This window comes from Excalfactoria chinensis, chromosome 20 (assembly GCF_039878825.1).
Source record: "Excalfactoria chinensis isolate bCotChi1 chromosome 20, bCotChi1.hap2, whole genome shotgun sequence".
NCBI lineage: Eukaryota > Metazoa > Chordata > Aves > Galliformes > Phasianidae > Excalfactoria > Excalfactoria chinensis.
Window position 1 is genome coordinate 4,325,875 of NC_092844.1, and position 19,476 is coordinate 4,345,350.

The 19,476-nt window shown below is 47.5% G+C and overlaps 4 protein-coding genes across 7 annotated transcripts in view; 2 read left to right on the plus strand and 2 right to left on the minus strand.

The window, feature by feature from the left end:
- Positions 1-110: 110 nt before the first annotated feature.
- Positions 111-6,078, minus strand: INTS11 (integrator complex subunit 11). Of its 2 annotated transcripts, none has more exons than XM_072354190.1 (17): positions 5,918-6,078; positions 5,732-5,829; positions 5,179-5,252; positions 4,794-5,022; positions 4,592-4,690; positions 4,459-4,493; positions 3,700-3,838; positions 3,506-3,570; positions 3,234-3,423; positions 2,977-3,060; positions 2,767-2,856; positions 2,332-2,494; positions 1,696-1,803; positions 1,247-1,305; positions 1,013-1,155; positions 759-888; positions 111-262 (listed from the first exon to the last, which is right to left on the minus strand). In XM_072354190.1, the coding sequence occupies exons 1-17, from the start codon at positions 5,943-5,945 to the stop codon at positions 197-199; spliced, it is 1,800 nt and encodes a 599-aa protein (XP_072210291.1). In that variant the 5' UTR covers positions 5,946-6,078; the 3' UTR covers positions 111-196. The 2 variants fall into 2 exon arrangements, with proteins under 2 accessions (XP_072210291.1, XP_072210290.1); XM_072354189.1 differs by having other exon boundaries at positions 2,977-3,056; positions 3,230-3,423; positions 5,918-6,076.
- A 6-nt stretch (positions 6,079-6,084) lies between these two features.
- Positions 6,085-8,796, plus strand: CPTP (ceramide-1-phosphate transfer protein). Its single transcript, XM_072354193.1, has 2 exons — positions 6,085-6,251; positions 6,337-8,796. The coding sequence occupies exons 1-2, from the start codon at positions 6,130-6,132 to the stop codon at positions 6,857-6,859; spliced, it is 645 nt and encodes a 214-aa protein (XP_072210294.1). The 5' UTR covers positions 6,085-6,129; the 3' UTR covers positions 6,860-8,796.
- Positions 8,797-9,115: 319 nt separating this feature from the next.
- On the plus strand, positions 9,116-13,187 carry TAS1R3 (taste 1 receptor member 3). Its single transcript, XM_072354470.1, has 6 exons — positions 9,116-9,333; positions 9,475-9,775; positions 10,153-10,932; positions 11,113-11,316; positions 11,566-11,686; positions 12,262-13,187. The coding sequence occupies exons 1-6, from the start codon at positions 9,152-9,154 to the stop codon at positions 13,185-13,187; spliced, it is 2,514 nt and encodes an 837-aa protein (XP_072210571.1). The 5' UTR covers positions 9,116-9,151.
- Positions 13,188-14,955: 1,768 nt separating this feature from the next.
- DVL1 (dishevelled segment polarity protein 1) overlaps positions 14,956-19,476 on the minus strand; it is a 48,101-nt gene continuing 43,580 nt past the window's right edge. For 2 of the 3 annotated variants that reach the window (XM_072354140.1, XM_072354139.1), the window contains exon 15: positions 14,956-18,927. In XM_072354140.1, coding sequence (XP_072210241.1) covers positions 18,512-18,927 — 416 coding nt within the window. In that variant the 3' untranslated portion in view covers positions 14,956-18,511. The remainder of the gene's footprint in view (positions 18,928-19,476) is intronic. The other variant, XM_072354141.1, reaches the window with a different exon arrangement.

Below are 19,476 nucleotides of genomic sequence, written 5' to 3' on the forward strand. Positions count from 1 at the left end.
TCTTAAAAACAGGCTGCAGTGACAACCTAGACCTGTTTCCAATAGAAGAAGACTGCAGTACTGCTGAACACTCTCACTGTAGCTAATGAACAGACACTGAAGTTCCTCTGTCAAATGTTTTTCTAGTTTTGTTTTAATAACATAAAATAAGATCGATATTTCTCTGAAGCACCAACTGTGCCTGCTGCTCTGTGGCTCAAGATGTACTCGGGGGCAGTCCCTTTTTCAGCAGGGATGTGAGATAGCTGCCTAATTCTTCATCCTACAGAAAAGAAAATCAGGATGAAAGCGATTGTCCGCTTGACTCTTTCCCATTTCTGCTACCTAAGAATGGGCTAAAATAACTCTTGGATCCAACAGCAGCAGTGTTCAAGACACCAGCCTAAAACTTGTGCTTGTCAAATAAGGTGTCTGGATGTTCAACTTCTCTCTTTCAGAATAAACAATAATTTTTCTGGACAGCAAAGAATGAAGATCTGTTGAATTATTTTTTGTGTGCTCTGCTTTCAAGAATGCAGATTCTCGCTATAAAAAAGAGCATTCAAAATGCAGCTGTAAGAAGTATATTCTCAAGGAGAATGACTATCTGATCGTAGCACAGCTCTGCCTTGATGAACTTTCTGGTTTCAGGCTGAAGTTTTATGCCTACTTCATAAAATATGCCCACCCTGTGTTGCTCCCCTGCAGGCCTGTTTTGGACTGTAAGATGTTGAGACCAATTAGAATTGCTTGAAATGTATGTTTTCAAGTATTCCTACCTGGTAAGTCCAGGATACGAGCAGAACTTTGGTTCCTTGATCCTCTGAGTGTGCTGTGGCTTGGATAAGAATGGACTCGACTGTTATAGAACCATCAGGGAGATGCTGCACTGAGTAATCCTTCAGGATCCTGGTGAGACAGAATGTATGCAGTTTATTTTGGAGGGGACTGCTTTAGTTTTGCCAAGACTGTGAGTACATCTGTAGTCATTCAGCCCAAGGGGAAAAAACAGCCAAATGCAGAAGGGGTTTACCCTTTGAGATGGTTGTATACACGGAGCACAGTCTCGTGTTCTTTCCGTGGGTCCTGAATGTGAACGCGGCAGGTGAAGCGCAGCTGGTGTTCTGCAAGGCCCATCTCCTTCAGGGCCTGCTCAGGAGAAACCAGGCGGAAGCTCTGCAGAGGAAGAGTGCAAACCCATTACAAACTATTTCCTTGTGCACACTGAGGTTTTATTCCCCCTCTGTGGCCCCTATGCATTACTTACGTTATCCTTCATAATCAGCGTGCCATGCATAAGCTTTGGCTTCTTGGCATCTGGTAGACCTAAGCCAAGGGAAGAGAAAGACAACAGAGTTAATGATACCATGCTTGCTTGTTACACATGGAAAACAACTGCCCTAGGACTCAATGGATTTCCATGTCTCAGCAAAAGCATACATGGACTTCATTCTCATAGCAAATGGGCAATGAAGAGCAAGCAAGGTCATTTTTTTGTTGTTGTTAAGCACGACTGAACACCCATTCCCAGCACAGTAGCTACCTCACTTCACAGAAGCCCTTCTCACCCACTGAAACACTGTACAACCTGTTCTTACACAGGAAGGGCTACTACAAATAGCCCAGCAATGCTGTTTCCACCTAATTCATGTGCTAAAATTGCAGCTGAGGTGCAGGACCCCAAATAATGTAATTCTTGGTTGAGAGATGTGTCACCTATTGCTGTTTCTCTCTTCAAGAGTCCCAAGGAGATGTCCACTGGGATGCTGGGATTGGTAAATATAGTTGTGGTCTCTCCATTTGCAGGCATGTAACAGTTGACATCTGCAGTGTAAAGAAACAACATTAGGACCGGTGCAGCACTCTGATGCCCATAACAAAGTACTGAAAAGTAAACAACCCCCAGTGTGCATTCCCTGCTTTCTCTGCTCATCTTTTAAGTCAGAAATTACTTCTTCCCACCCCATCTGGACCCAATTCACCATAATTAATGTTGCTAAATTAACATTTCTGATACATGCCCGCCTCTGCTGCTTCTAAGTCTGAAGAAATGTAAATGCTGAACCATAACAATACAAGTGGAACATCACAACATAACATCACAATCATGATGTACCATCACTTGAAGCCTAATGGACATTAAAATTAAACGGGCTGAGTGTATACTGACTAGGTGTAGTGTATACTGACTTAGTGTCATTACACACTACAGACACTGATTTCTTGAGGATGACAGGTTCTGTAAATTACACTATTCCTAACTCTAGGCTGATTACCAGTAAATTAATTACATAAATGTAAAGCTTTCCTTCTTCCTTCTATTGTTTTCAGTACTACCAAAAGTGTACATACGAAATTCCTGCTCTATCTTCTGCTTCAGAAACTCCATTTTCTTTGCTTCCCCATGGACCAGCAGGACATTGCGTGGCTCAGCGTGGCGAATCAGCTGCATTATTCCCTTGGCATCAGCATGGGCACTGAAGGACATGTACTCTACCTGCATCTTTACTTCCAGCTGCAAGAGGAGTGGGGTGGAAAGCACAAGTGATGTGAATCAGGAGCAACTCTGCCTTGTATACCATATGCAAACTGACTGAGACCTCTCCATGTTTACCTTAAAGAAGGCTGTAGAACACTTGGATTGGGAACACTTGATCTCTCCAACCTGATTTCCCAATCCAAGTGTTCTGGAACATATATATATATATATGACATGTGGTGTCGAACTGCCACCTAAAGTCCCAAAAAAGCTTCCCCCCAACAATCCTCATTAAAAATAGCACTTACTATTTGCCTTCCCTCCATTTCCAGCTTGCGTTGTCCACTCAGAATCTTATGGCCCACCGTTCCCTGCACGCAATAGCCCGGCATGATGACCTGAGAAAGAAACCAGGATCATTTAGCCCCACATGCTTAGGAAAGCCTTTGTTCTGACAATGCTATCTGTAACACTATTGCATTAATACAAAATATCGCTTATAAAACAGAATTCCTTACCATATTCTTTTCGTTCCCTGCCCATTTCCTGAAGATCTGCAAGGACTGCCCTGCATGAAGCATACCAGGGGTTGCAAACACTACCTAGAATTCAAAGATGTGTCAAAAATAACAGCAGAAAAAGCATGTGTTGCTTATTTAAAATATCATTACATATAGATTTCCTAAAACTGTAAAGACAATCCAATAAATACACATTAGAGCACACTTAATACAACAAGGCTGTAATGGGGCCTCAGCCATTGATGCCAACCTACCATTGGTCCTGGATTATCTGCAAAGGCTCGATCAAATGCTTTGATGTGTTTGAACTCAAACATGTTTCTCTGCACAAACGTTTTGCGGATCTTCTGATTAGTCCATGTGATGAAGAGCTTGTAATAATGATTAGCCTTCTCTGTCAGCCCAGTGGAAAAATAAATTGGAGCTTTCAAGTTCATTCTTTCCCTGAAGAAAGAAACGAATCGTAGAAACCCTGAAGACATCAACATGAAGAGGATGAGGAATATGAACCAGAGATTGCACTCACCAGAACGTTTCCAATAAAATGCAAAGTTCCTGGGCACGACCAAGGGCAAAAACTGGGATAAGAACCTGCAACAGAGCCATGATGTAGGCTGTGAAACCTGAAGAGCGCATACAGAGCACTTCAGCATTACCACTGCTGAACAAAGAGCTTCACAGAGAGCAAAGAACACATCACTGATCATCAGAGTGCCGTACCTTTCCTCCTCGTTCTACAGTCTCATGCACTTTCTTCAGGAAGTCTCTTTCTCTGCAGCGTTTGGAATCTCTGATAGTTGTGGCATAGGTAGATTCTGTTATTAATAAATCAGGGCGACACTTATCAATCCAGGCAGCACTGAAACAAAAGGATTTCTTTTTAAAGTCAACAAATTAAGAGCCAGTATCCATCACTTCTCTGCAGGTCTCGGCTGCAGAAGGTCGCTATCTCTATGTGGAGGTAAGAGTTAACCCAGCTCAGAATAGAGACCAACTCCGTGGACTTTGAAAAGCAGTTTTTCAGTCTGTTGTTTGTTTAGAATACTTTTTTAATGCTTTGTAAGCATCACAAACATTAAAAACCTCTCATATATGCCAGTAAAAAAGAAAAGCAGCATTAAAGGTGGTGACTGGCACTCTCTTAAAAAGCAAACGCTTGTAGAAGATACCACAACAATGAAGCATTTCAAACATCTAAATCCAATTACCACGCAGCTGTACAAATGGATTAATATGAGTACAGAGAAGAAGATTATGTTAAGGTGTTAAGGTCTGTCTTGAGGACTCGATTTACCCCTGATCCTCCTCAAAATTCACACTTGCATTTATCTTTGCTGGAAAGACATCATTAAGCATCCCAGTCTCCCATCAAAGAACAAAGAACCAATGCTGGTAAGCCCCTATATATGAGCAGAAGCTGTGGTAAAATCACCCTGCTTGAAATAGATACAATTCACAGGAGCCCAGCTTCCTACTTACCCTAGATGTCTGTCTGGTGTCATGTTATAATCACCCTATGGGAGGAAGGGAAATCCGTTTATTTTCTCAAGCTAATGGAACAGGCTATTAGAAGGAAACATAAGCATATGTAACTACTGCTGTGCATACTTACAGTGTACACAACTGACTCACATCCAACCTTGATTTGGAACATGGCTGCTCCCAGCACGTGGCCTGCATAGTATGCCTTGATCTCCAGCTCCTCATCCACCTGAACATGAGCAAACACTGTGGTAAGCACTTCACAAACAGAAAACTGCTCTGCCTTCCATAACAGTTCAGTAGGTCCCATCCAAGCAGAAGTGGTCGTTTACCTGAACTGTCTGGTGAAGATGTACAGTCAGCACTTTTTTCATACAGTCTTTAATCATTTGGGACGTGAAGAAGTTTGTTTCCCCTTTTTTATCTACAGTTATTTTCCTGTAGTCCTCCAGGAGGATAGGACAGATAGCCTTGGTAGGATGTGTCATATAAATGGGCCCATCGTAGCCGACCATCTCACTGAAATAGGGGAGAGCTCCACAATGGTCCAAGTGGAAGTGGCTGCAAAAGAGACAGAAAGGATGAAGGCATTACACGGCCTGGTTCTCACAGCTTGCTTCACCTCTTCAAAGCACAAAATAGAAGAATTTTTCCCTTTTAAAAACAAAACTTGCTTATTTCCCATCTCTGTTGCGATCAGGAAGGAAACTTTCTTACCTGATGATCACACAGTCTAGAAAGTCAGTCAGCCTCCCGTTCTGAGTAATGTAGGAAAAGTCAGGAAAGCGCCTCTGCAAAGAGGTGGAAAACAGGTTATCAACCTCAAACAAAGCCACATCAGTAACTATAGGGACCACCAGCAGGAACCACCTGCTACACTGGACACTGTAACCCATCTCAAGGCAGAACTGGGGAGACTGAGCAGCTCTCAGCAGCATAGCAAGAGCTACAGGCAATGCAATGGATACTCACATACAGAATGAGTCAAAAGGGAAAAGGATGAGCTCCCCTATGAAGACAGGCTGAGGGAGCAGGGCTTGTTCAGCCTGGAGGAGAGCTGCAAGGAGACTCTGCTGAGGCCTTCAGCGTTTAAAAGGGGACTATAAAAAGGGGAAGAATCAACTTTTTGCTTGGGTAGACAGCAGTAAGGCAGGAGGAATGGCTTTAAGCTCGAGAAGCTTTGGATGCTAGGGGGAAGCTCTTCACAGAGAGCGCTGAGGTGCTGGATAAGCTGCCCAGGCTACCGTGTGCTCCTCCCGGCCACACTCACATCATCGTTGTATCCCATGTGCATCCCGCAGTCCAGCATCACGTTCTTCCCCGCGATGGACACCAGGATACAGCTGCGCCCCACGTCCTGCCCGGCACCTGCAGGGAGTCAATAGAGCACCACAGTGAGGCGGCCTGGCGGGCACCTCGCAACACTCCGATCCACCACAGCGAGGGTGGCACTTACCCAGCGGTGTCACCTTGATTTCGGGCATTTTAACGTTCTTACAAAGCTCAAAGCTCGGCCGAGTTCTGCTGGAAACAACCTACGAGGAGGCACGGCCCGGAGCTGCCGTTTCTTTAACGGCCATATTGCAACCGCCGCTCACACAGCGCGGCCCCCCCCCCCCCCCTTCCTCCTCAGCGCACCGAGCATGCGCGGCTCCTCCCGCCGGCAAGATGGCGGCGGCGCAGGGAGCGTTCAGCTTGCGGGAGGTGATGGCCGCCTTCCAGGCGTGCGTGACGGAGCAGCGCGAGGTGCTGCTGGGCCCGTATCTCCGCGGCTGGCGGGGGCTCGTACGGTGAGTGCGGGGCCGGGAAGGGGAGGGCTCGCTTCGAGATCGCCGCCTTCTATTTATTTCTACTGCTCCGTTTATTCCCCTTCAGCTTCCTGAACGGTTTGGGCGCCATCTTCTCCTTCATCTCGAAAGACGCGGTGGCTAAAATCCAGATCATGGAGAGCTACTGCGGAGGGGAGCGGAGGGAGGAGTACCGCACCGTGCAGTCCATGGTGCTCTACGAGCTCAACGGAGGGCTGGTCGACTTACAACGGCGTTCGGCCCACCCCGATTCGGGTTGCAGGACCGTCCTGCGGCTGCACCGGGCCTTGCGTTGGCTGCAGCTCTTCCTCGAGGGGCTCCGCACCGCCCGGCAGGACGCCAGCACTTCGGCCATCTGCACGGACAGCTACAACGCCTCGTTGGCCGCTTATCATCCCTGGGTCGTCCGTAAGGCCGCTACCGTCGCCTTTTGCACGTTGCCGTCCCGAGACGCTTTCCTGGAGGTGATGAACGTAGGAGGCCCCGAGGAGGCCGTGGAGATGCTGGGCGATGCTCTGCCCCACATCCGAGATGTGTACGGCATCACGGAGGAGCTGTATGCACAGCACCGCCTGCTGGACCTGCCTTGAGCCCGTCCCCAGCTCCTTTGTAACCCCCCACGCAGCTGACGGAGCTCAGCTGTGGTCCGGTGACTAAAAGAAGATGCACTAAAATACATACATTGCCATATAGATATCAGCACCTGAGCTCTACAGGGAGGAAGTGTCCATAAGGACGCTCAAGGGAGTGCTGCTCTCTCCCCAGGCCCCATTGTGAGGCTTTGGGGTCTTGCTAAGCCAATCTGCACCTTCAGCACTTATACCACTAAAAAGGTGACAGCACCAAAGACTGCAGGGAACTCCCTTAAGCGATATCTGAACACCTTCAGCTCACTTGGCCACTTTGTTTACAAGCTGTTCCCATTGGAGCTGCTGCTTTCCCCTTACTCTGCTTTAGCACTCAATAATAGAATCCTCCTCCTGTCTGATAAGAACCACCTCCCCTTGTGGTCACCAAGAGACTGTTCCATTCCATACGGATCCATTCTGCAGGGATTTGCTCATTGTTTCCTCTGTCCTTTGTGTGTCTTGGGGTGTGGACCAGTTCTTGCACATCACTATGTCCCCAGCTGAGGCTGCACTGCATCTCTTTTTTCTTTCAGCCTTGCTTCTAAATGGTGATCTGTTATTTATTTGTAATGAATGTGTAACTTCTCTAACTACAATCACTACATCTAATAGCCAGTATCTATATATGAAGTATGTAAAATTGAGTTTACTAAGCATCTTTAGAGCTGACAAAGCACAACTCTGTTACTTCAGGAAGACCTGAGTGCATGGGGGAGAATCCCACGGACCTTTTCCTCTCAACTAGGAGTCACTCTGGCCTAAAGTAACACTGCATGATTCACTGTTACCTCATTGGGATCAGTCAGCTGGGCACTACATTACGTGATTAACAAGCTGCTGGAGAGCATCCCTTACAGGAATGCTTTCCTTTCTTGTGCTGTTGGAAGAAAGATGAGTTACAGTGTTATCTGTTCATCTCTGTCCTCCACCAGCTCACTCTCATTCACTGACCCAGGTGTGAAACCAACATCAGGAGTAAGCCAGGTGGAGTACTATTTACATCCTAAATGGGAGTATTGCTGCTATGCTGTAAAGACAAATACTCTCTTCCTGCCAAAGCCATCTCAAAATAACACAGTTCCATAGAATAAACCCATGTATTAAAATGGAGCAGCTCCGTGATATAAGCTACAAAATATCTCCTGCTGCGCTCGCTCTGTGATACAGATGGCGCTGGTATTTCAGCTGGTGAAGTGTATTAAATGCCTTAAATCATGTCAAACAATCTGTGTCAAGTGAAGGTATATTTGATCTCTTGTGGCTTTCATGCGGGAATGGCACCGTCACGTTTAGCCTCAGCCATCCCTTGTAGGAGGCGAGTATTCATGTTGAAAATGAAGTTCTGCAATTAAAGAATCAAACTTTGACTGCAGGGAGAAGCTCTGTTGTGAGTTCATTACCGATATCGCTGTGCAGTTTGTGCTTCAAGTGAAATAGTCTTAGTCTGAATTAGTTCTTAGTCTGCATTTGAGCAAGGTATCACCTAATGAAAACGGCCCTATAAGGACCCAATAAGCCCCAGTTCATTGACAGGCAGCATAACTCAGGTCCCAAACTTGGCTCTGACCTGGATCAGAGGTTCTGCTGTCACTGATAGAACCAGAAGCTAAAGAACCCCTCACCTACAGCGAGTTCTATCCTTGAAAGCTGCAACAACACGCGGCTTCACTAGATGGAGCCTGAATGTTTTGCACAAAGTCCATCACACAAACCACTTCCTATCCCACAGTGAGCAGCCTGGATTTCACCTGGGACAATAACAGCTACAATTAACAGCTCACCAACCTGCAGCCTGGATGGGGTCTGCACTGCTGCATCCTTACGATGTCCTAAGGAGGGTTTGGGGATCTCCATGATGAGATAACCTTCAATTAAAAGCAATAAATGACATCAAGCATCCACAGCTGTTGTGGGATAACTCAATAACTCACAGCCCCGGACCCAGGAAGGAGGAGGGCAGAGGGGCTGCCCTGAAGCAATAGAGCCATTAAGTCACTGCCTGCAGACAGGACAGCAGGGTGAGGCAGTGGTTTGCAAACAAGCACACAGAGTCCTGCTGCCTATTTGACTGCTGCCCACTGAACACTGAGTTACACATTGAATGCAGTTTGCTAAACAAATTGTGTTATTTCCATCTCTCTGGGTTCTATTTAAACTGATTTCCCAGGAACTGTTGAGACTGCATCCCCCGCCCCCATTTGCTCTCCTGCATCTTAATGCTTCCATGAAACATTTCACCTCCCAAATAGGGAGATGATGATCCCCGAGCTGCTGCTGTGCATGAGCTTTGGTTGTGCAGCAGCCCTCAAGCCCAGCTGCCTCTCAGCTCAGTTTAGGAGGCCTGGTGACTACATCATTGGAGGCCTGTTCCCTTTTGGGATGGACACCATCAACCTGACAGCACGATCAGAGCCCACCTTAATTGTGTGTGAAAGGTAAGGAAGCTGCTTGTTTCATTAGCATGCATTAAATTCAGTCACTTGGGCACAGCTGACAGCACCTTGGCAACAGACAGGATGCGGAGATGTCAAAGAACACGTACTGCTCACCACGATAACTGCCCCCTCTTACTGCAGGCTATTTCTAGATGGGCTGATATGGGCCCTTGGGATGAAGTTTGCTATCGATGAGATCAACAACTCCACATCACTTCTCCCAGGAGTGAAGCTTGGCTATGACATCTATGACACCTGCTTCGAGCCACTGGCAGCCCTACAGCCCAGCTTGCTGTTTGTGACCCAAAACGGCACCACGGGCATTGGCATAGAGTGCAACTACACTGACTACCAGCCTCGTGTCACTGCTGTGATTGGACCACATAAGTCAGATCTCTGCCTGCTGACAGCCAAACTCTTCAGCTTCTTCCTGATTCCGCAGGTAAAGAGATTGCCAGGAAAAGTGAGAATCCTCCTTTCTGGTGGAGGGAGGGTCTGAATGGCTTTGTTCAGTTGGAAGGAACCTTCAAGGAACCTCTAGTCTTTGAAACGGGACCATTGTAAGGGTAGGTTTTGATCCTTGCCATAGATATCCTGTGTGATCCTGAGTAGGTGGTTAAATTGCCTGGAGCACGGCAGTGTGTAACTCCTCAGAGAGGAGAGGGCTCACTCACACTGCTCTGCAATCCACGTCAAATGGGAATTAACAGTGGGAACTGGGAGAATCTCAACTGTGACTGTAAAGTACTCAGTTATCTCAATAAGGAGAGCTGTCACAGTCAGGTGAACGTAGCTCTTAATGCATTTCTGAACCCACAGGTCAGCTATGGGGCCAGCAGTGAGAAGCTCAGCAACAAGGAGCTGTACCCATCCTTTTACCGAACTGTTCCCAGTGACAAGAACTTGGTGGAAGCTGTGGTCCTTCTGCTCAATGAGTTTGGATGGAACTGGGTCGCCACCATTGGAAGCGATGATGAATACGGCCGAGGAGCCCAGGAACTCTTCTTAAGCACAATTGGAAATGGCAGCATCTGCATTGCTTACGAGGGCCTCATTCCTTCAGACCTTACAGACCCCAAGGCTGAGAAACAATTGGAAGAGACCATTCAGCACATTAACGGGACCAATGTCAACATTATTGTCCTTTTCGCCTTTCGACAGCCAGCCCAGGCCCTGCTGGAACAGAGCATCAAGATGGGACTAAGCAAGAAGGTCTGGATTGGCACTGAAGCCTGGTTGTTGTCTGAAATAGCCACCTCCATCCCAAACATTCAGAGCATTGGGACAGTCTTAGGCTTCATTATGAAAGCAAACCCTGTCCCTGGCTTCCAGAAATATATTGCCAACCTTCTCAGCTCTGTTCAGCAGGATGAATTTTGCCAGAAGTCCAGAGAATTCTACGACCACGTGAGCTCTGACACATTGGGCACACAATGCAAACAGTGCGACCACATCTCCCTGCATGACATCTCCTCCATCCTAAGCCACGCTCAGATACAACCGGTGTATATTGCAGCCTACAGTGTGGCTTATGCACTGCACAGAGCACTGGGGTGCAGCCACCAAGGGTGTCCCAAAGCATCCATCAGATCTTGGCAGGTGAGGAAAGGTCAGAGGGACAAACATATATTCCAGCAAGGAGGCTGATAGCTGCAACCTTAGCCCACCACCAGGGGGAACTGATTTCACCAGCCAGAACTTGGCTTACTGCAATAGCAACCTCCAAGCAAGAACATGGGCTGCACTGACGCCTATTCTTAATTCTCATTTTCTCCCCAGCTGCTGCACTTCATGAACACCGTCCCATTCACGGTGAATGGTCAAAGTTTCAGGTTTGATGACTCTCATGGCACAAATACTGGCTATAAGCTCATATTCTGGCAGTGGGAAAACGGCAGCCTCACACATCTGCCTGTGGGAGACTACCAAGAGTCCTTGTACCTCAATAAGTCCCTGATTCAATTTCACACTACAGATCAAAAGGTAAAGAGATGGGGCAATCTCATATTGCTTATGATTTTAAGCACCACTGCCAGCCTACATGCTGCTCCTATAGGGTTTGTGAGAGGACCAGCTTGTGCTCTCAGGCAAACAAGTGACCCATCCCTACTGTACAAAACCAGAATTAAGTAGAATTGGGTATTCTCAGCATTGACACAGATGTGATGCCAGCAAAGCGCAGGCAGTCTTTGGTTGGGTGCCCAGCCGAGACTTCTTTCCCTTTTTGTTCAGGAACCCACATCGGAATGCTTCAGAGAGTGTGAACCAGGACAAATCAGACAGATCAAAGGATTCCACCTCTGCTGCTATGACTGCACAGACTGCCCAGAAAACACCTTCTGCAGTTCCAAAGGTGAGGTCTGAGGAAGGCAATGGCTTTACCTGCCTGTATTGCATCTATTGGCCCCTTAAACTCATACAGGCTCACAGAGCTGATAAGGTCCTGCTGCAGGCTCCTCCTCCAGGAAGCACTGCCAGGGCAGAAGGTTTCTCTCCATTCTGTTCTGCAGCACACTGCCCAGTCTTGCCATACAGGTATTCAGTGCTGGACCTTCCTCCATCACAAGGATGGATGCTCCATCTCTTAGGTAGCAGAGAGGAGGACAGGTGAAATTCTGAGGTCTTAGCTAGAAGAGAAGCCTATGATGGAGTTTGGGGATCTGGTGGATGCTGGTGATCCTTCCTGGGCTGAGAAACAAAGCCAAGAAATACGTGGCAACTTTTGGATGGGACGTAGTGAAGTCGAGAGGAAAAAACAAGAGAGATTAAAAAATCAATAGCTATGGAGATGCAGTACGCTTGGGAAGGGGGGGAGGCAGCCAAACCAGCACCCAGACAAGCTCACAACTGATCCTTGCCCCCCTAGGCTGCATACAGCAGGGCAGCAGCTCGCTCCTGCTATGCGCTCTTCTCACTGCTACTTTGCAGACAGCTCCACCTGCACTCCCTGCCTGAAGCACCAGTGGTCCCCTGCCCGGAGCACGCAGTGTTACGACCGCAGCGAGAGATACCTGCGTTGGAACGAGCCGCTCTCTGCTGGCTTGCTGATATCCATGTCCATCATCACATCCCTGGTCTGTGTGACAGCGGTGCTCTTTGTTAAGAACCTCAACACCCCCCTTGTGCAGGCATCTGGAGGCAACCTGAACCTCTTTGCCTTGTTTGCACTCATGCTGATGTGCCTCAGCTCCTGTCTCTTCATAGGGAAGCCCACTAACAAGCTCTGCATGATGCAGCAGGTTGTCTATGCCCTGTGCCTCAACGCTTGCTTCTCCACCTTCCTCACCAAGTCCCTGGAGATCGCCCTGCTGACCGAGTTCCCCCGCTGTGCCCGCATTGCCCTGCGCTGGGTGACACCAAACAGGGCCTGGCTCCTTGTAGCCCTGTGCCTCCTCACCGAGTGCCTCTTCTGTTTCTGCTACCTGCACCTGGGTCCTGACTACGTGCTGCCCGACTACAGCTCACTGCCCACAGAGGTTCTGCTCACATGTAGCACTGCGTCCTGGCTTGCCTTTGCCTTGATGCATGGCTACAACATGTGCTTGGCCTTCGTCTGCTTCCTGTGCACGTTCATGGTACAGACCTCTCGGAAGAAGTATAACATGGCCAGGGGGATCACATTCACCATCCTCATCTATTTCATCATCTGGATCTTCTTCGTTGCCATCTTCGCCACTCAGAGGACAGTCCTCAGGTCTGTGATTCAGATTGGTACCATTCTGACGGTCAGTCTGGGTATTGTGGGGACCTACTACCTCCCCAAATGCTACATCCTCGTGCTGAAGCCTGATTTGAACAGAGAGGACTATTTCCAGTACTCCACCAAAGAGGAGCCAGAGGGGGACCCTCAATAAACAGGCAACAAGCCAGATCTGATGGAGCCTCATTAGAAGCTGGATGTATTTTGTATCATATCATAGAATCATATCATAGAATGGCCTGAGTTGAGAAGAACCACAATCATCATCCAGTTTCAGCCCCCTTGCCATGTGCCAACCAACCACCGGACCAGGCTGCCCAGAGCCACATTTTAACAAGATTACTCTGTTTGAATGACTCTATAAAGGTACAGTGCAGACTCGATCACCAATTTAATGTGCCTGGTGTGGAACAAAAAGCTAAACCTTGATCCTTGAATCATGATTTGGATGCAAAACTATGGAAACCGTTTTGAGGCAGAAGGGCAGCTGTATGAGGGACATGAGAAGCATGCGACCCATTTGAATATCAAGTCACTCATTTGTATTTCATTAACACATGTGGGCAAAGAACATGGAAATGAGGACAGGGCACACGGAAACGAAGTGCAAATCACACTATTGCAATCACTGCAAGAAGTCCCTCCTCTCTCAAATCACATGCAAAGATCAATGGGGAGGAACACCTCTTACACAGAGGGACACCCTGCAAAGGGGACGGAATGAATCAAGAGCTGTTAAGTACCAGGAAACATCCTTCATCTCTGCAGCACATCCATTGTTCACTGCGCAGGAGGAGAAATCTCAGCTCCAAGAAGGGCAGTGCTTTGCTCCATTCAATATCAGTTACAAAACAGGTAACAGAGATAGTTTCAGAAGGCATGACAGATAAAGGAAAAGCACAGACTAACCCTGACAAAGATGCTTGCTAACCATCCCCAGTCAATATCCAGCTAATGTTATGTTATACACCAGTTACTGAATAAATGATTGTCTTTCCAAGTGCTAAGTGTGGGGTTCAATGGAAGAAGGTATGAGCGTAACCCTCTGTAAGCCCCACAAGCTCTTTGCCACAAGGCAGCATTACATATTCTTGCATATTGATTGTGTTGCTCATCCCCTTCCAGCCGCCTGCAGTCAATTCAAAGTAGTTCACAGCTGGAACCCATCAGGCCCCTGCACTAACAGGCTGCACAGTCCAAATCTTTGACCATTTTCACCTGTCTAGAACTGGCTAAGTTCTAGCCCTGCTTAAGCTAATGTGGTTCGAAAAGGCACATATGGACAACTGGAGGCAGGGCTGTCTCCCAGGCTCTTACATACCTCTGCTGTAGAACTGTGCCTTTTGTAATGGGTGCTCCCATAATAACTGCTGCTCTGCCTTTTCCCCTTTCTGCTGGATCTCTACTACAGTTTGCATGCAGCATCTGGAAGAAAGGGAATATTCATGTGAAGCAGCTGGATACACGGACAGGTTCTACCAGCAGATCCATCTCTGTTTGCAGGCAGTAAAACTTGCTCCACCCCACATCTTTCTAACAGGATGCATTTAACTTCCAGAGACATTCCTCAGCCTTTCCTTTATACTTACACCTGCCAAACCATGAGAGGGGAAAGCCTGGTAATAAAGAGGTTGGGGGATTTACAGAGGTACTTCTTGCACCAATGCATTCATTGCTAGCTCAAAGCTGCAGCACTTCAGATGAACATCAGGGCCTCGTGTTGCCAATCAGATGTTATTAACCTGCACGCCTGTGACCCGGTTCAGCTGTGAACACATACAGGTCCTCCTGTCTCACTCTGTGCTGCGATCACTTACAAGCACTGTTAAAACAGGGCTCCTGGCTGCCTCCCATCAGCTCCTGCACGTTTCTTCTTTTGCAGAGAGGGAGAAATAAAAGTAACTGGAAAACAAAACAAAAAAAAGAGGCTGAGATTCTTTTTCATTCTTCTTGAATTACAGACAGTGCAGTGGTGCGAAGAACTGAAGACGTACACTGCGGTTATCACATAAAATTAAAAGCTTTTTAGTGTTTAAAATAGCATTTACACATAAGCAGCTATATATTAACTATACAGACACTTGGGTTTTCATACAATATCTACAAAAAAAGAATTCCATTATGCAATAGACATTTAACAGGAACAGTGCAGTCCATGCCATTAAGAGGTCACTCTTTGAGTAGAACCGAATCTAAAAGAGGTGATAACTCTGGGTTTTCATTATTTAAAATCATGTAACTTTGTTCCTCTACTGTACATAAACTTCTTTACAGGTTTTTCTAATCACTGATTAGAATTAATAGTTTTAAAATCAATCTTATTACAATCCAGTTCAATGCAAAACAAAACAAAAGAAGAAACAATTACATCGACTCATGAGCTGTCTCAAGTCTCAAGATGGGATTTGCCCACTCAGAACAAAAATGATATCAAAAAAGTCAATGTCTGTGCATCATTGCTCGCCATCCAATACACCTTTGGGTAAAGTGTCCAGGGGACTGTAACCTTTGAAAAGTCAATTTAGTTAATGGGAGGTAAAAGACAATAGCAGTGCTTTTAAGACTATCTGCCCAACAGCGTTACTCTTCAGAGTTAATACATCGGGTGGCTTCACTGCCCAACCCAGATTCTGCCTCCTTTGGATAGGAGATGGCATCCCAAACTGTTTTCTCATACCTCTTAGTCCTCGTCCCAGGCTGCCTCCAGGTATGTGTGATTCTAAGCCCAGCTGCAGGGCAAAGGCAGATGAAGATCTCAATTCCAGAATCAGACAAACATCAACTATTTAAGGCTCCTGTTGTGGGGTTGTTTCATACAGCAAACCCCCTCCCTTGCTTCTCACTGCAGTTGGAGGGGTTGGGTCATACATTCTAGAGCTCAGCCAGTGCCATGTATTTGCCTTCAATATCGATTCCATGCTCTGATTAAAGACAGTTCTGCAGGACTCCAGCCTTCAAACTCTGCCTGGCACAGCACCTCTATCACAAGTAGCTTCATTGGCATCAGCAGCACCTCCTTCTGCGCCTCGCGCTGTACCCAACAGGAGAAACTTGCACAGTTAGGCCCCAGCCCCCTCTATTTCAAAAATAAATGCACATGCATTGAAAGCCAAGGGTTTGGGGAATCTTCTGCCTTCAATCACTTCTGAAAATCAAGTGCTAGCAAGGTTGCAGGCCAACTCTCCCCTTATCTCCAAGCAGCTGTATGCTACAAGGCGGGGGGGGGTCAGCTTTTGTTTTCACATGCATTGGCCATTATATATCGCACCGTTGACAAGATGGTCAGTGACATTTCCCAGCTGCTCTCGCAGGCTCTATGTGCTGCCAACCGGCCAGCAAACCCATCAGTGCGCTCAGAGCCATTCTGATCCACGGGTGAAGCTTTCAGGCCGGGTTCCTCAGCAGAGAAATGCTCTCCCAAACCTCTGCATGCACCGCCAGCCTCGTTCCAGAGCGACCCACAGGCACAGAAGTAATTGACACAGTCATTTCAACATCGCAGCAAAGACCAGCAAGACACAGAGCAGTTTCTGCCAACAGCACGACAACACGAAGGGGAAATAAAACCCAAATCCCAGCAAGTGTGTAAGCTGCAGCTCTTGAGGAAATTAAATACAATTCTTCCATAGGCGAAAGCTCAGCCCCTGATTGCTGTCCATTTTGGCAGTATTTAAGGACAGTCTTTTCCTCCAGCCCTGCACGTTCTGCCTTTAAACATAGAAAAATCCTAGCAAATAAGAGCCCAGAAAAGTTACACTCGATTTAAAAGCAGAACCCACCAGTGATTGTCAGACTCCTTAACAGTGTTCTCCTGCAGACATAGGAGAAGCATTCATTTATATTACCCTGATTTATCTCATTGCTTTCAATGTCAATTTCTCAGACTGGTTTACTCGGTTTAATTGGTGCCTTTGCTGCATTTATGGGAGGAGGAAAGGGAAGAAAGGACGCTGCTGCACAGCCAAGCATTAAGAAGTGCCATTCTTCTGAATGAGCCATCGCCAAGTCTGCCACCAAGAGCAGCCCATCAGATGGATTATGAAGGAGGCACCGCTGTAAAGCTGCCTTATAGCTTTAGGGAGGTTTCTGAAAGAAGCAATCCAAAGCCACTCAGCTGGTTCCCATATAATCCAGGTTCCTGGTCTGAGTGATTGCTTATATACAGTAAAACCTGATTTTAAAGCCCCCTGTCCTAAAGCCTGATGGAAACAGTTGCTTAAGTGAAAGCTCGCAGCAGGAGTTTTAGCAGGTTCAGGCATAAGGACTCACTCACTGTCCCACTTAGGGACTGCTCTCACTAACAGCTAGCTCTCATTGGTGTTCAGGACACGCTCCTGTGGGTAACTCAACAACTGGAGTTGACTATCTCCAGGTTTCTGTTTCAAAGCAGAGATTAAGCTGGGGAGGAAAAATAAAGGGAAAGATACTGCTGAGAAATGAAGAGCAGAAGGAGAGGTGGTCAAAAGGAAAAGCCACGTCCCAGTGGCAGCCAGGATTTCTCTATGTCTCTGCTTGAATGGGGAATACATCCCTTCCAGAGGGAATAGCTGCAGCTATGCTGACAGAATCAGGCTGCAGCAATCGTTCTATTCCTGCAAGCAAGCAAGTGCAAATCATAGCCAGAAAAAAAACCCCAGACATCTGTCAGCAGCGAGGTGAGCAAAATGCCCAGGAAAAGACTGCAGCTCCAAAGTCCCTACCATGAAACTGAATGCACTAAGATTACAAGTTCTGCACAAGGAGCACATACAGCAGCAAGATTCCACCATTTCCTCCACAGAATAACCAACATCTGAAGTAAAAAGGAAGATGGATTTACACTCCCTAGGCAGTAGAAGGCAGTCACAACTTGGCTTTCTGCTGGGAACTGTGCCTGCTCCGTTCCATGCGTTGTCTGGACTCGCAGGTGCTGCAGCTGCTTAGTGCCGACTGATGCATCCAAGCACCAGCATTACGAGGCAGTATCACAGATACCAGCCAACAATCGTCTGTTTTTCCTTGCAGGAGGAAAAAAGCACAGGAAAATAAAAGTGCCGTTATGCATTACTGGAAATTCAGAAGTCACGTGAAATAAGGAAGTCCTCGAATCAGCCCGAAAGATACACTAATTGCACTGAAAGTAGGTGCCACGATTACCAAAGCTCATTAAGATGTGAATATACACCAGCCGACCACAATCAAAAACAAGAGAGGGGGGAAGAAAGAAAAACGGGAGGATAAAGAGAAGAACGCCATCGACTTGCTGATACTGAACAATCCCAGGCATCGGTGGGTGTGTTTTTGTGGTTGTTTTGTGGGGGTTTTGCTTTGTTTTGTTGGTTTTTCCTGCAACGCATCATTGCAAAGTGGGAAGGTGTGACATGCAAAACAGACAAGTTTCTTCCCTTTAAGCGTCTGACAATGACCACATTTCCCACCCGGCCCCAAAACGATCCACCCCGGCCCTCCCCAAAGCAGAGTCTGAAGGCACTTCCTCTCTCACATGATGTCGACAAAGAATTCACAAGGGTTGCCCATGGCCTTCTGGAAGGACTGCCGGCTCCCCGTCAGCTCCGGAGGAACAGAGCTCAGTTCTCTCACCGGGGGCCCTCCAGGGGGTCCGCTCGTCCCGTAGACTTTCGAGCCCAGCTTGGGGAGGTTGTAGAGGGGTGGGACACCCGGAGGCCCATAAGAATGATGGCTGTGGTGGCTCCTCTCGCTGTGGGTGGCAGAGACGTGGCTGCGGTGGCTGAGCTGGCTGACGGGCCTCTCCCTCCGCGCCGTGCCGGTGCCACCGCTGCATGCAGTGTGCTCGGACTCGCTGCCACTGCCCGCCGACTTGCGGTCCTTCTCTCTGCCAAGAGCCCTCCTGCTGTTCTCGCTGTTGCTTCGGTTCGAGCCGCTGCTTTTGCTTCCTAAAACCCGGCAAAGCGGAATAAAAGGACAAGTGGAAAAGCAGAGTTAGCTCGGTTCCATCATCAGCTCCTACCAAAGCCACTGATCCACCTCTGGTGTGATGGCAATAACAATGATAAGGCCCGGGCGTGCTATCGGTGGCTTAATGGGATTTAGCAGTGACAGATGGCAGAATGATGCAGACGAGGCTGTGCCATGCACAGGAACACGGAGACACCTACAGAGCTCACACAGTGAAAGCAGCAGCTCGCTCACAAGCAGGGCTGGAGGCCTTCAGCTCCGCCACCTCCTCGCTGCCCACAGAGGGGAGCAGCTGAAACCAAAGGAAGGAGCAGGCGTTTGGGTTTTAACCCACAAGCAAATGAGGTTCAGCTGAATCCTGACTGCGCCTTTGGCCTACGTGACTCAAAAGGAAACTCATTTGACTTCTGCTCAAATCTGAACCTCCTGAGGTTAACTGAAGTCCTTCTGTTGCATTCAGTAGGTGGGCTCTTGTAAAAATCATTGCTATACTGTTTCATTGTTGGAGTTGTTTATTGAGCTGCTCT

What these genes read in the sequence shown, in the direction of transcription:
- TAS1R3 (XM_072354470.1), top strand. Translation starts at nt 9,152, where the DNA reads ATGATGATCCCCGAGCTGCTGCTGTGCATGAGCTTTGGTTGTGCAGCA. An exon ending in GCTTCTTCCTGATTCCGCAG is followed by an intron (nt 9,776 to 10,152) that starts GTAAAGAGATTG and finishes CTGAACCCACAG; the next exon opens with GTCAGCTATGGGGCCAGCAG. An exon ending in TTCACACTACAGATCAAAAG is followed by an intron (nt 11,317 to 11,565) that starts GTAAAGAGATGG and finishes CTTTTTGTTCAG; the next exon opens with GAACCCACATCGGAATGCTT.
- CPTP (XM_072354193.1), top strand. Translation starts at nt 6,130, where the DNA reads ATGGCGGCGGCGCAGGGAGCGTTCAGCTTGCGGGAGGTGATGGCCGCC. An exon ending in GGCTGGCGGGGGCTCGTACG is followed by an intron (nt 6,252 to 6,336) that starts GTGAGTGCGGGG and finishes ATTCCCCTTCAG; the next exon opens with CTTCCTGAACGGTTTGGGCG.
- INTS11 (XM_072354190.1), bottom strand. Translation starts at nt 5,945, where the DNA reads ATGCCCGAAATCAAGGTGACACCGCTGG. An exon ending in GAAGAGAGAAACAGCAATAG is followed by an intron (nt 1,306 to 1,695) that starts GTGACACATCTC and finishes CCCTTGGCTTAG; the next exon opens with GTCTACCAGATGCCAAGAAG. An exon ending in TCGTATCCTGGACTTACCAG is followed by an intron (nt 263 to 758) that starts GTAGGAATACTT and finishes TCTTTTCTGTAG; the next exon opens with GATGAAGAATTAGGCAGCTA.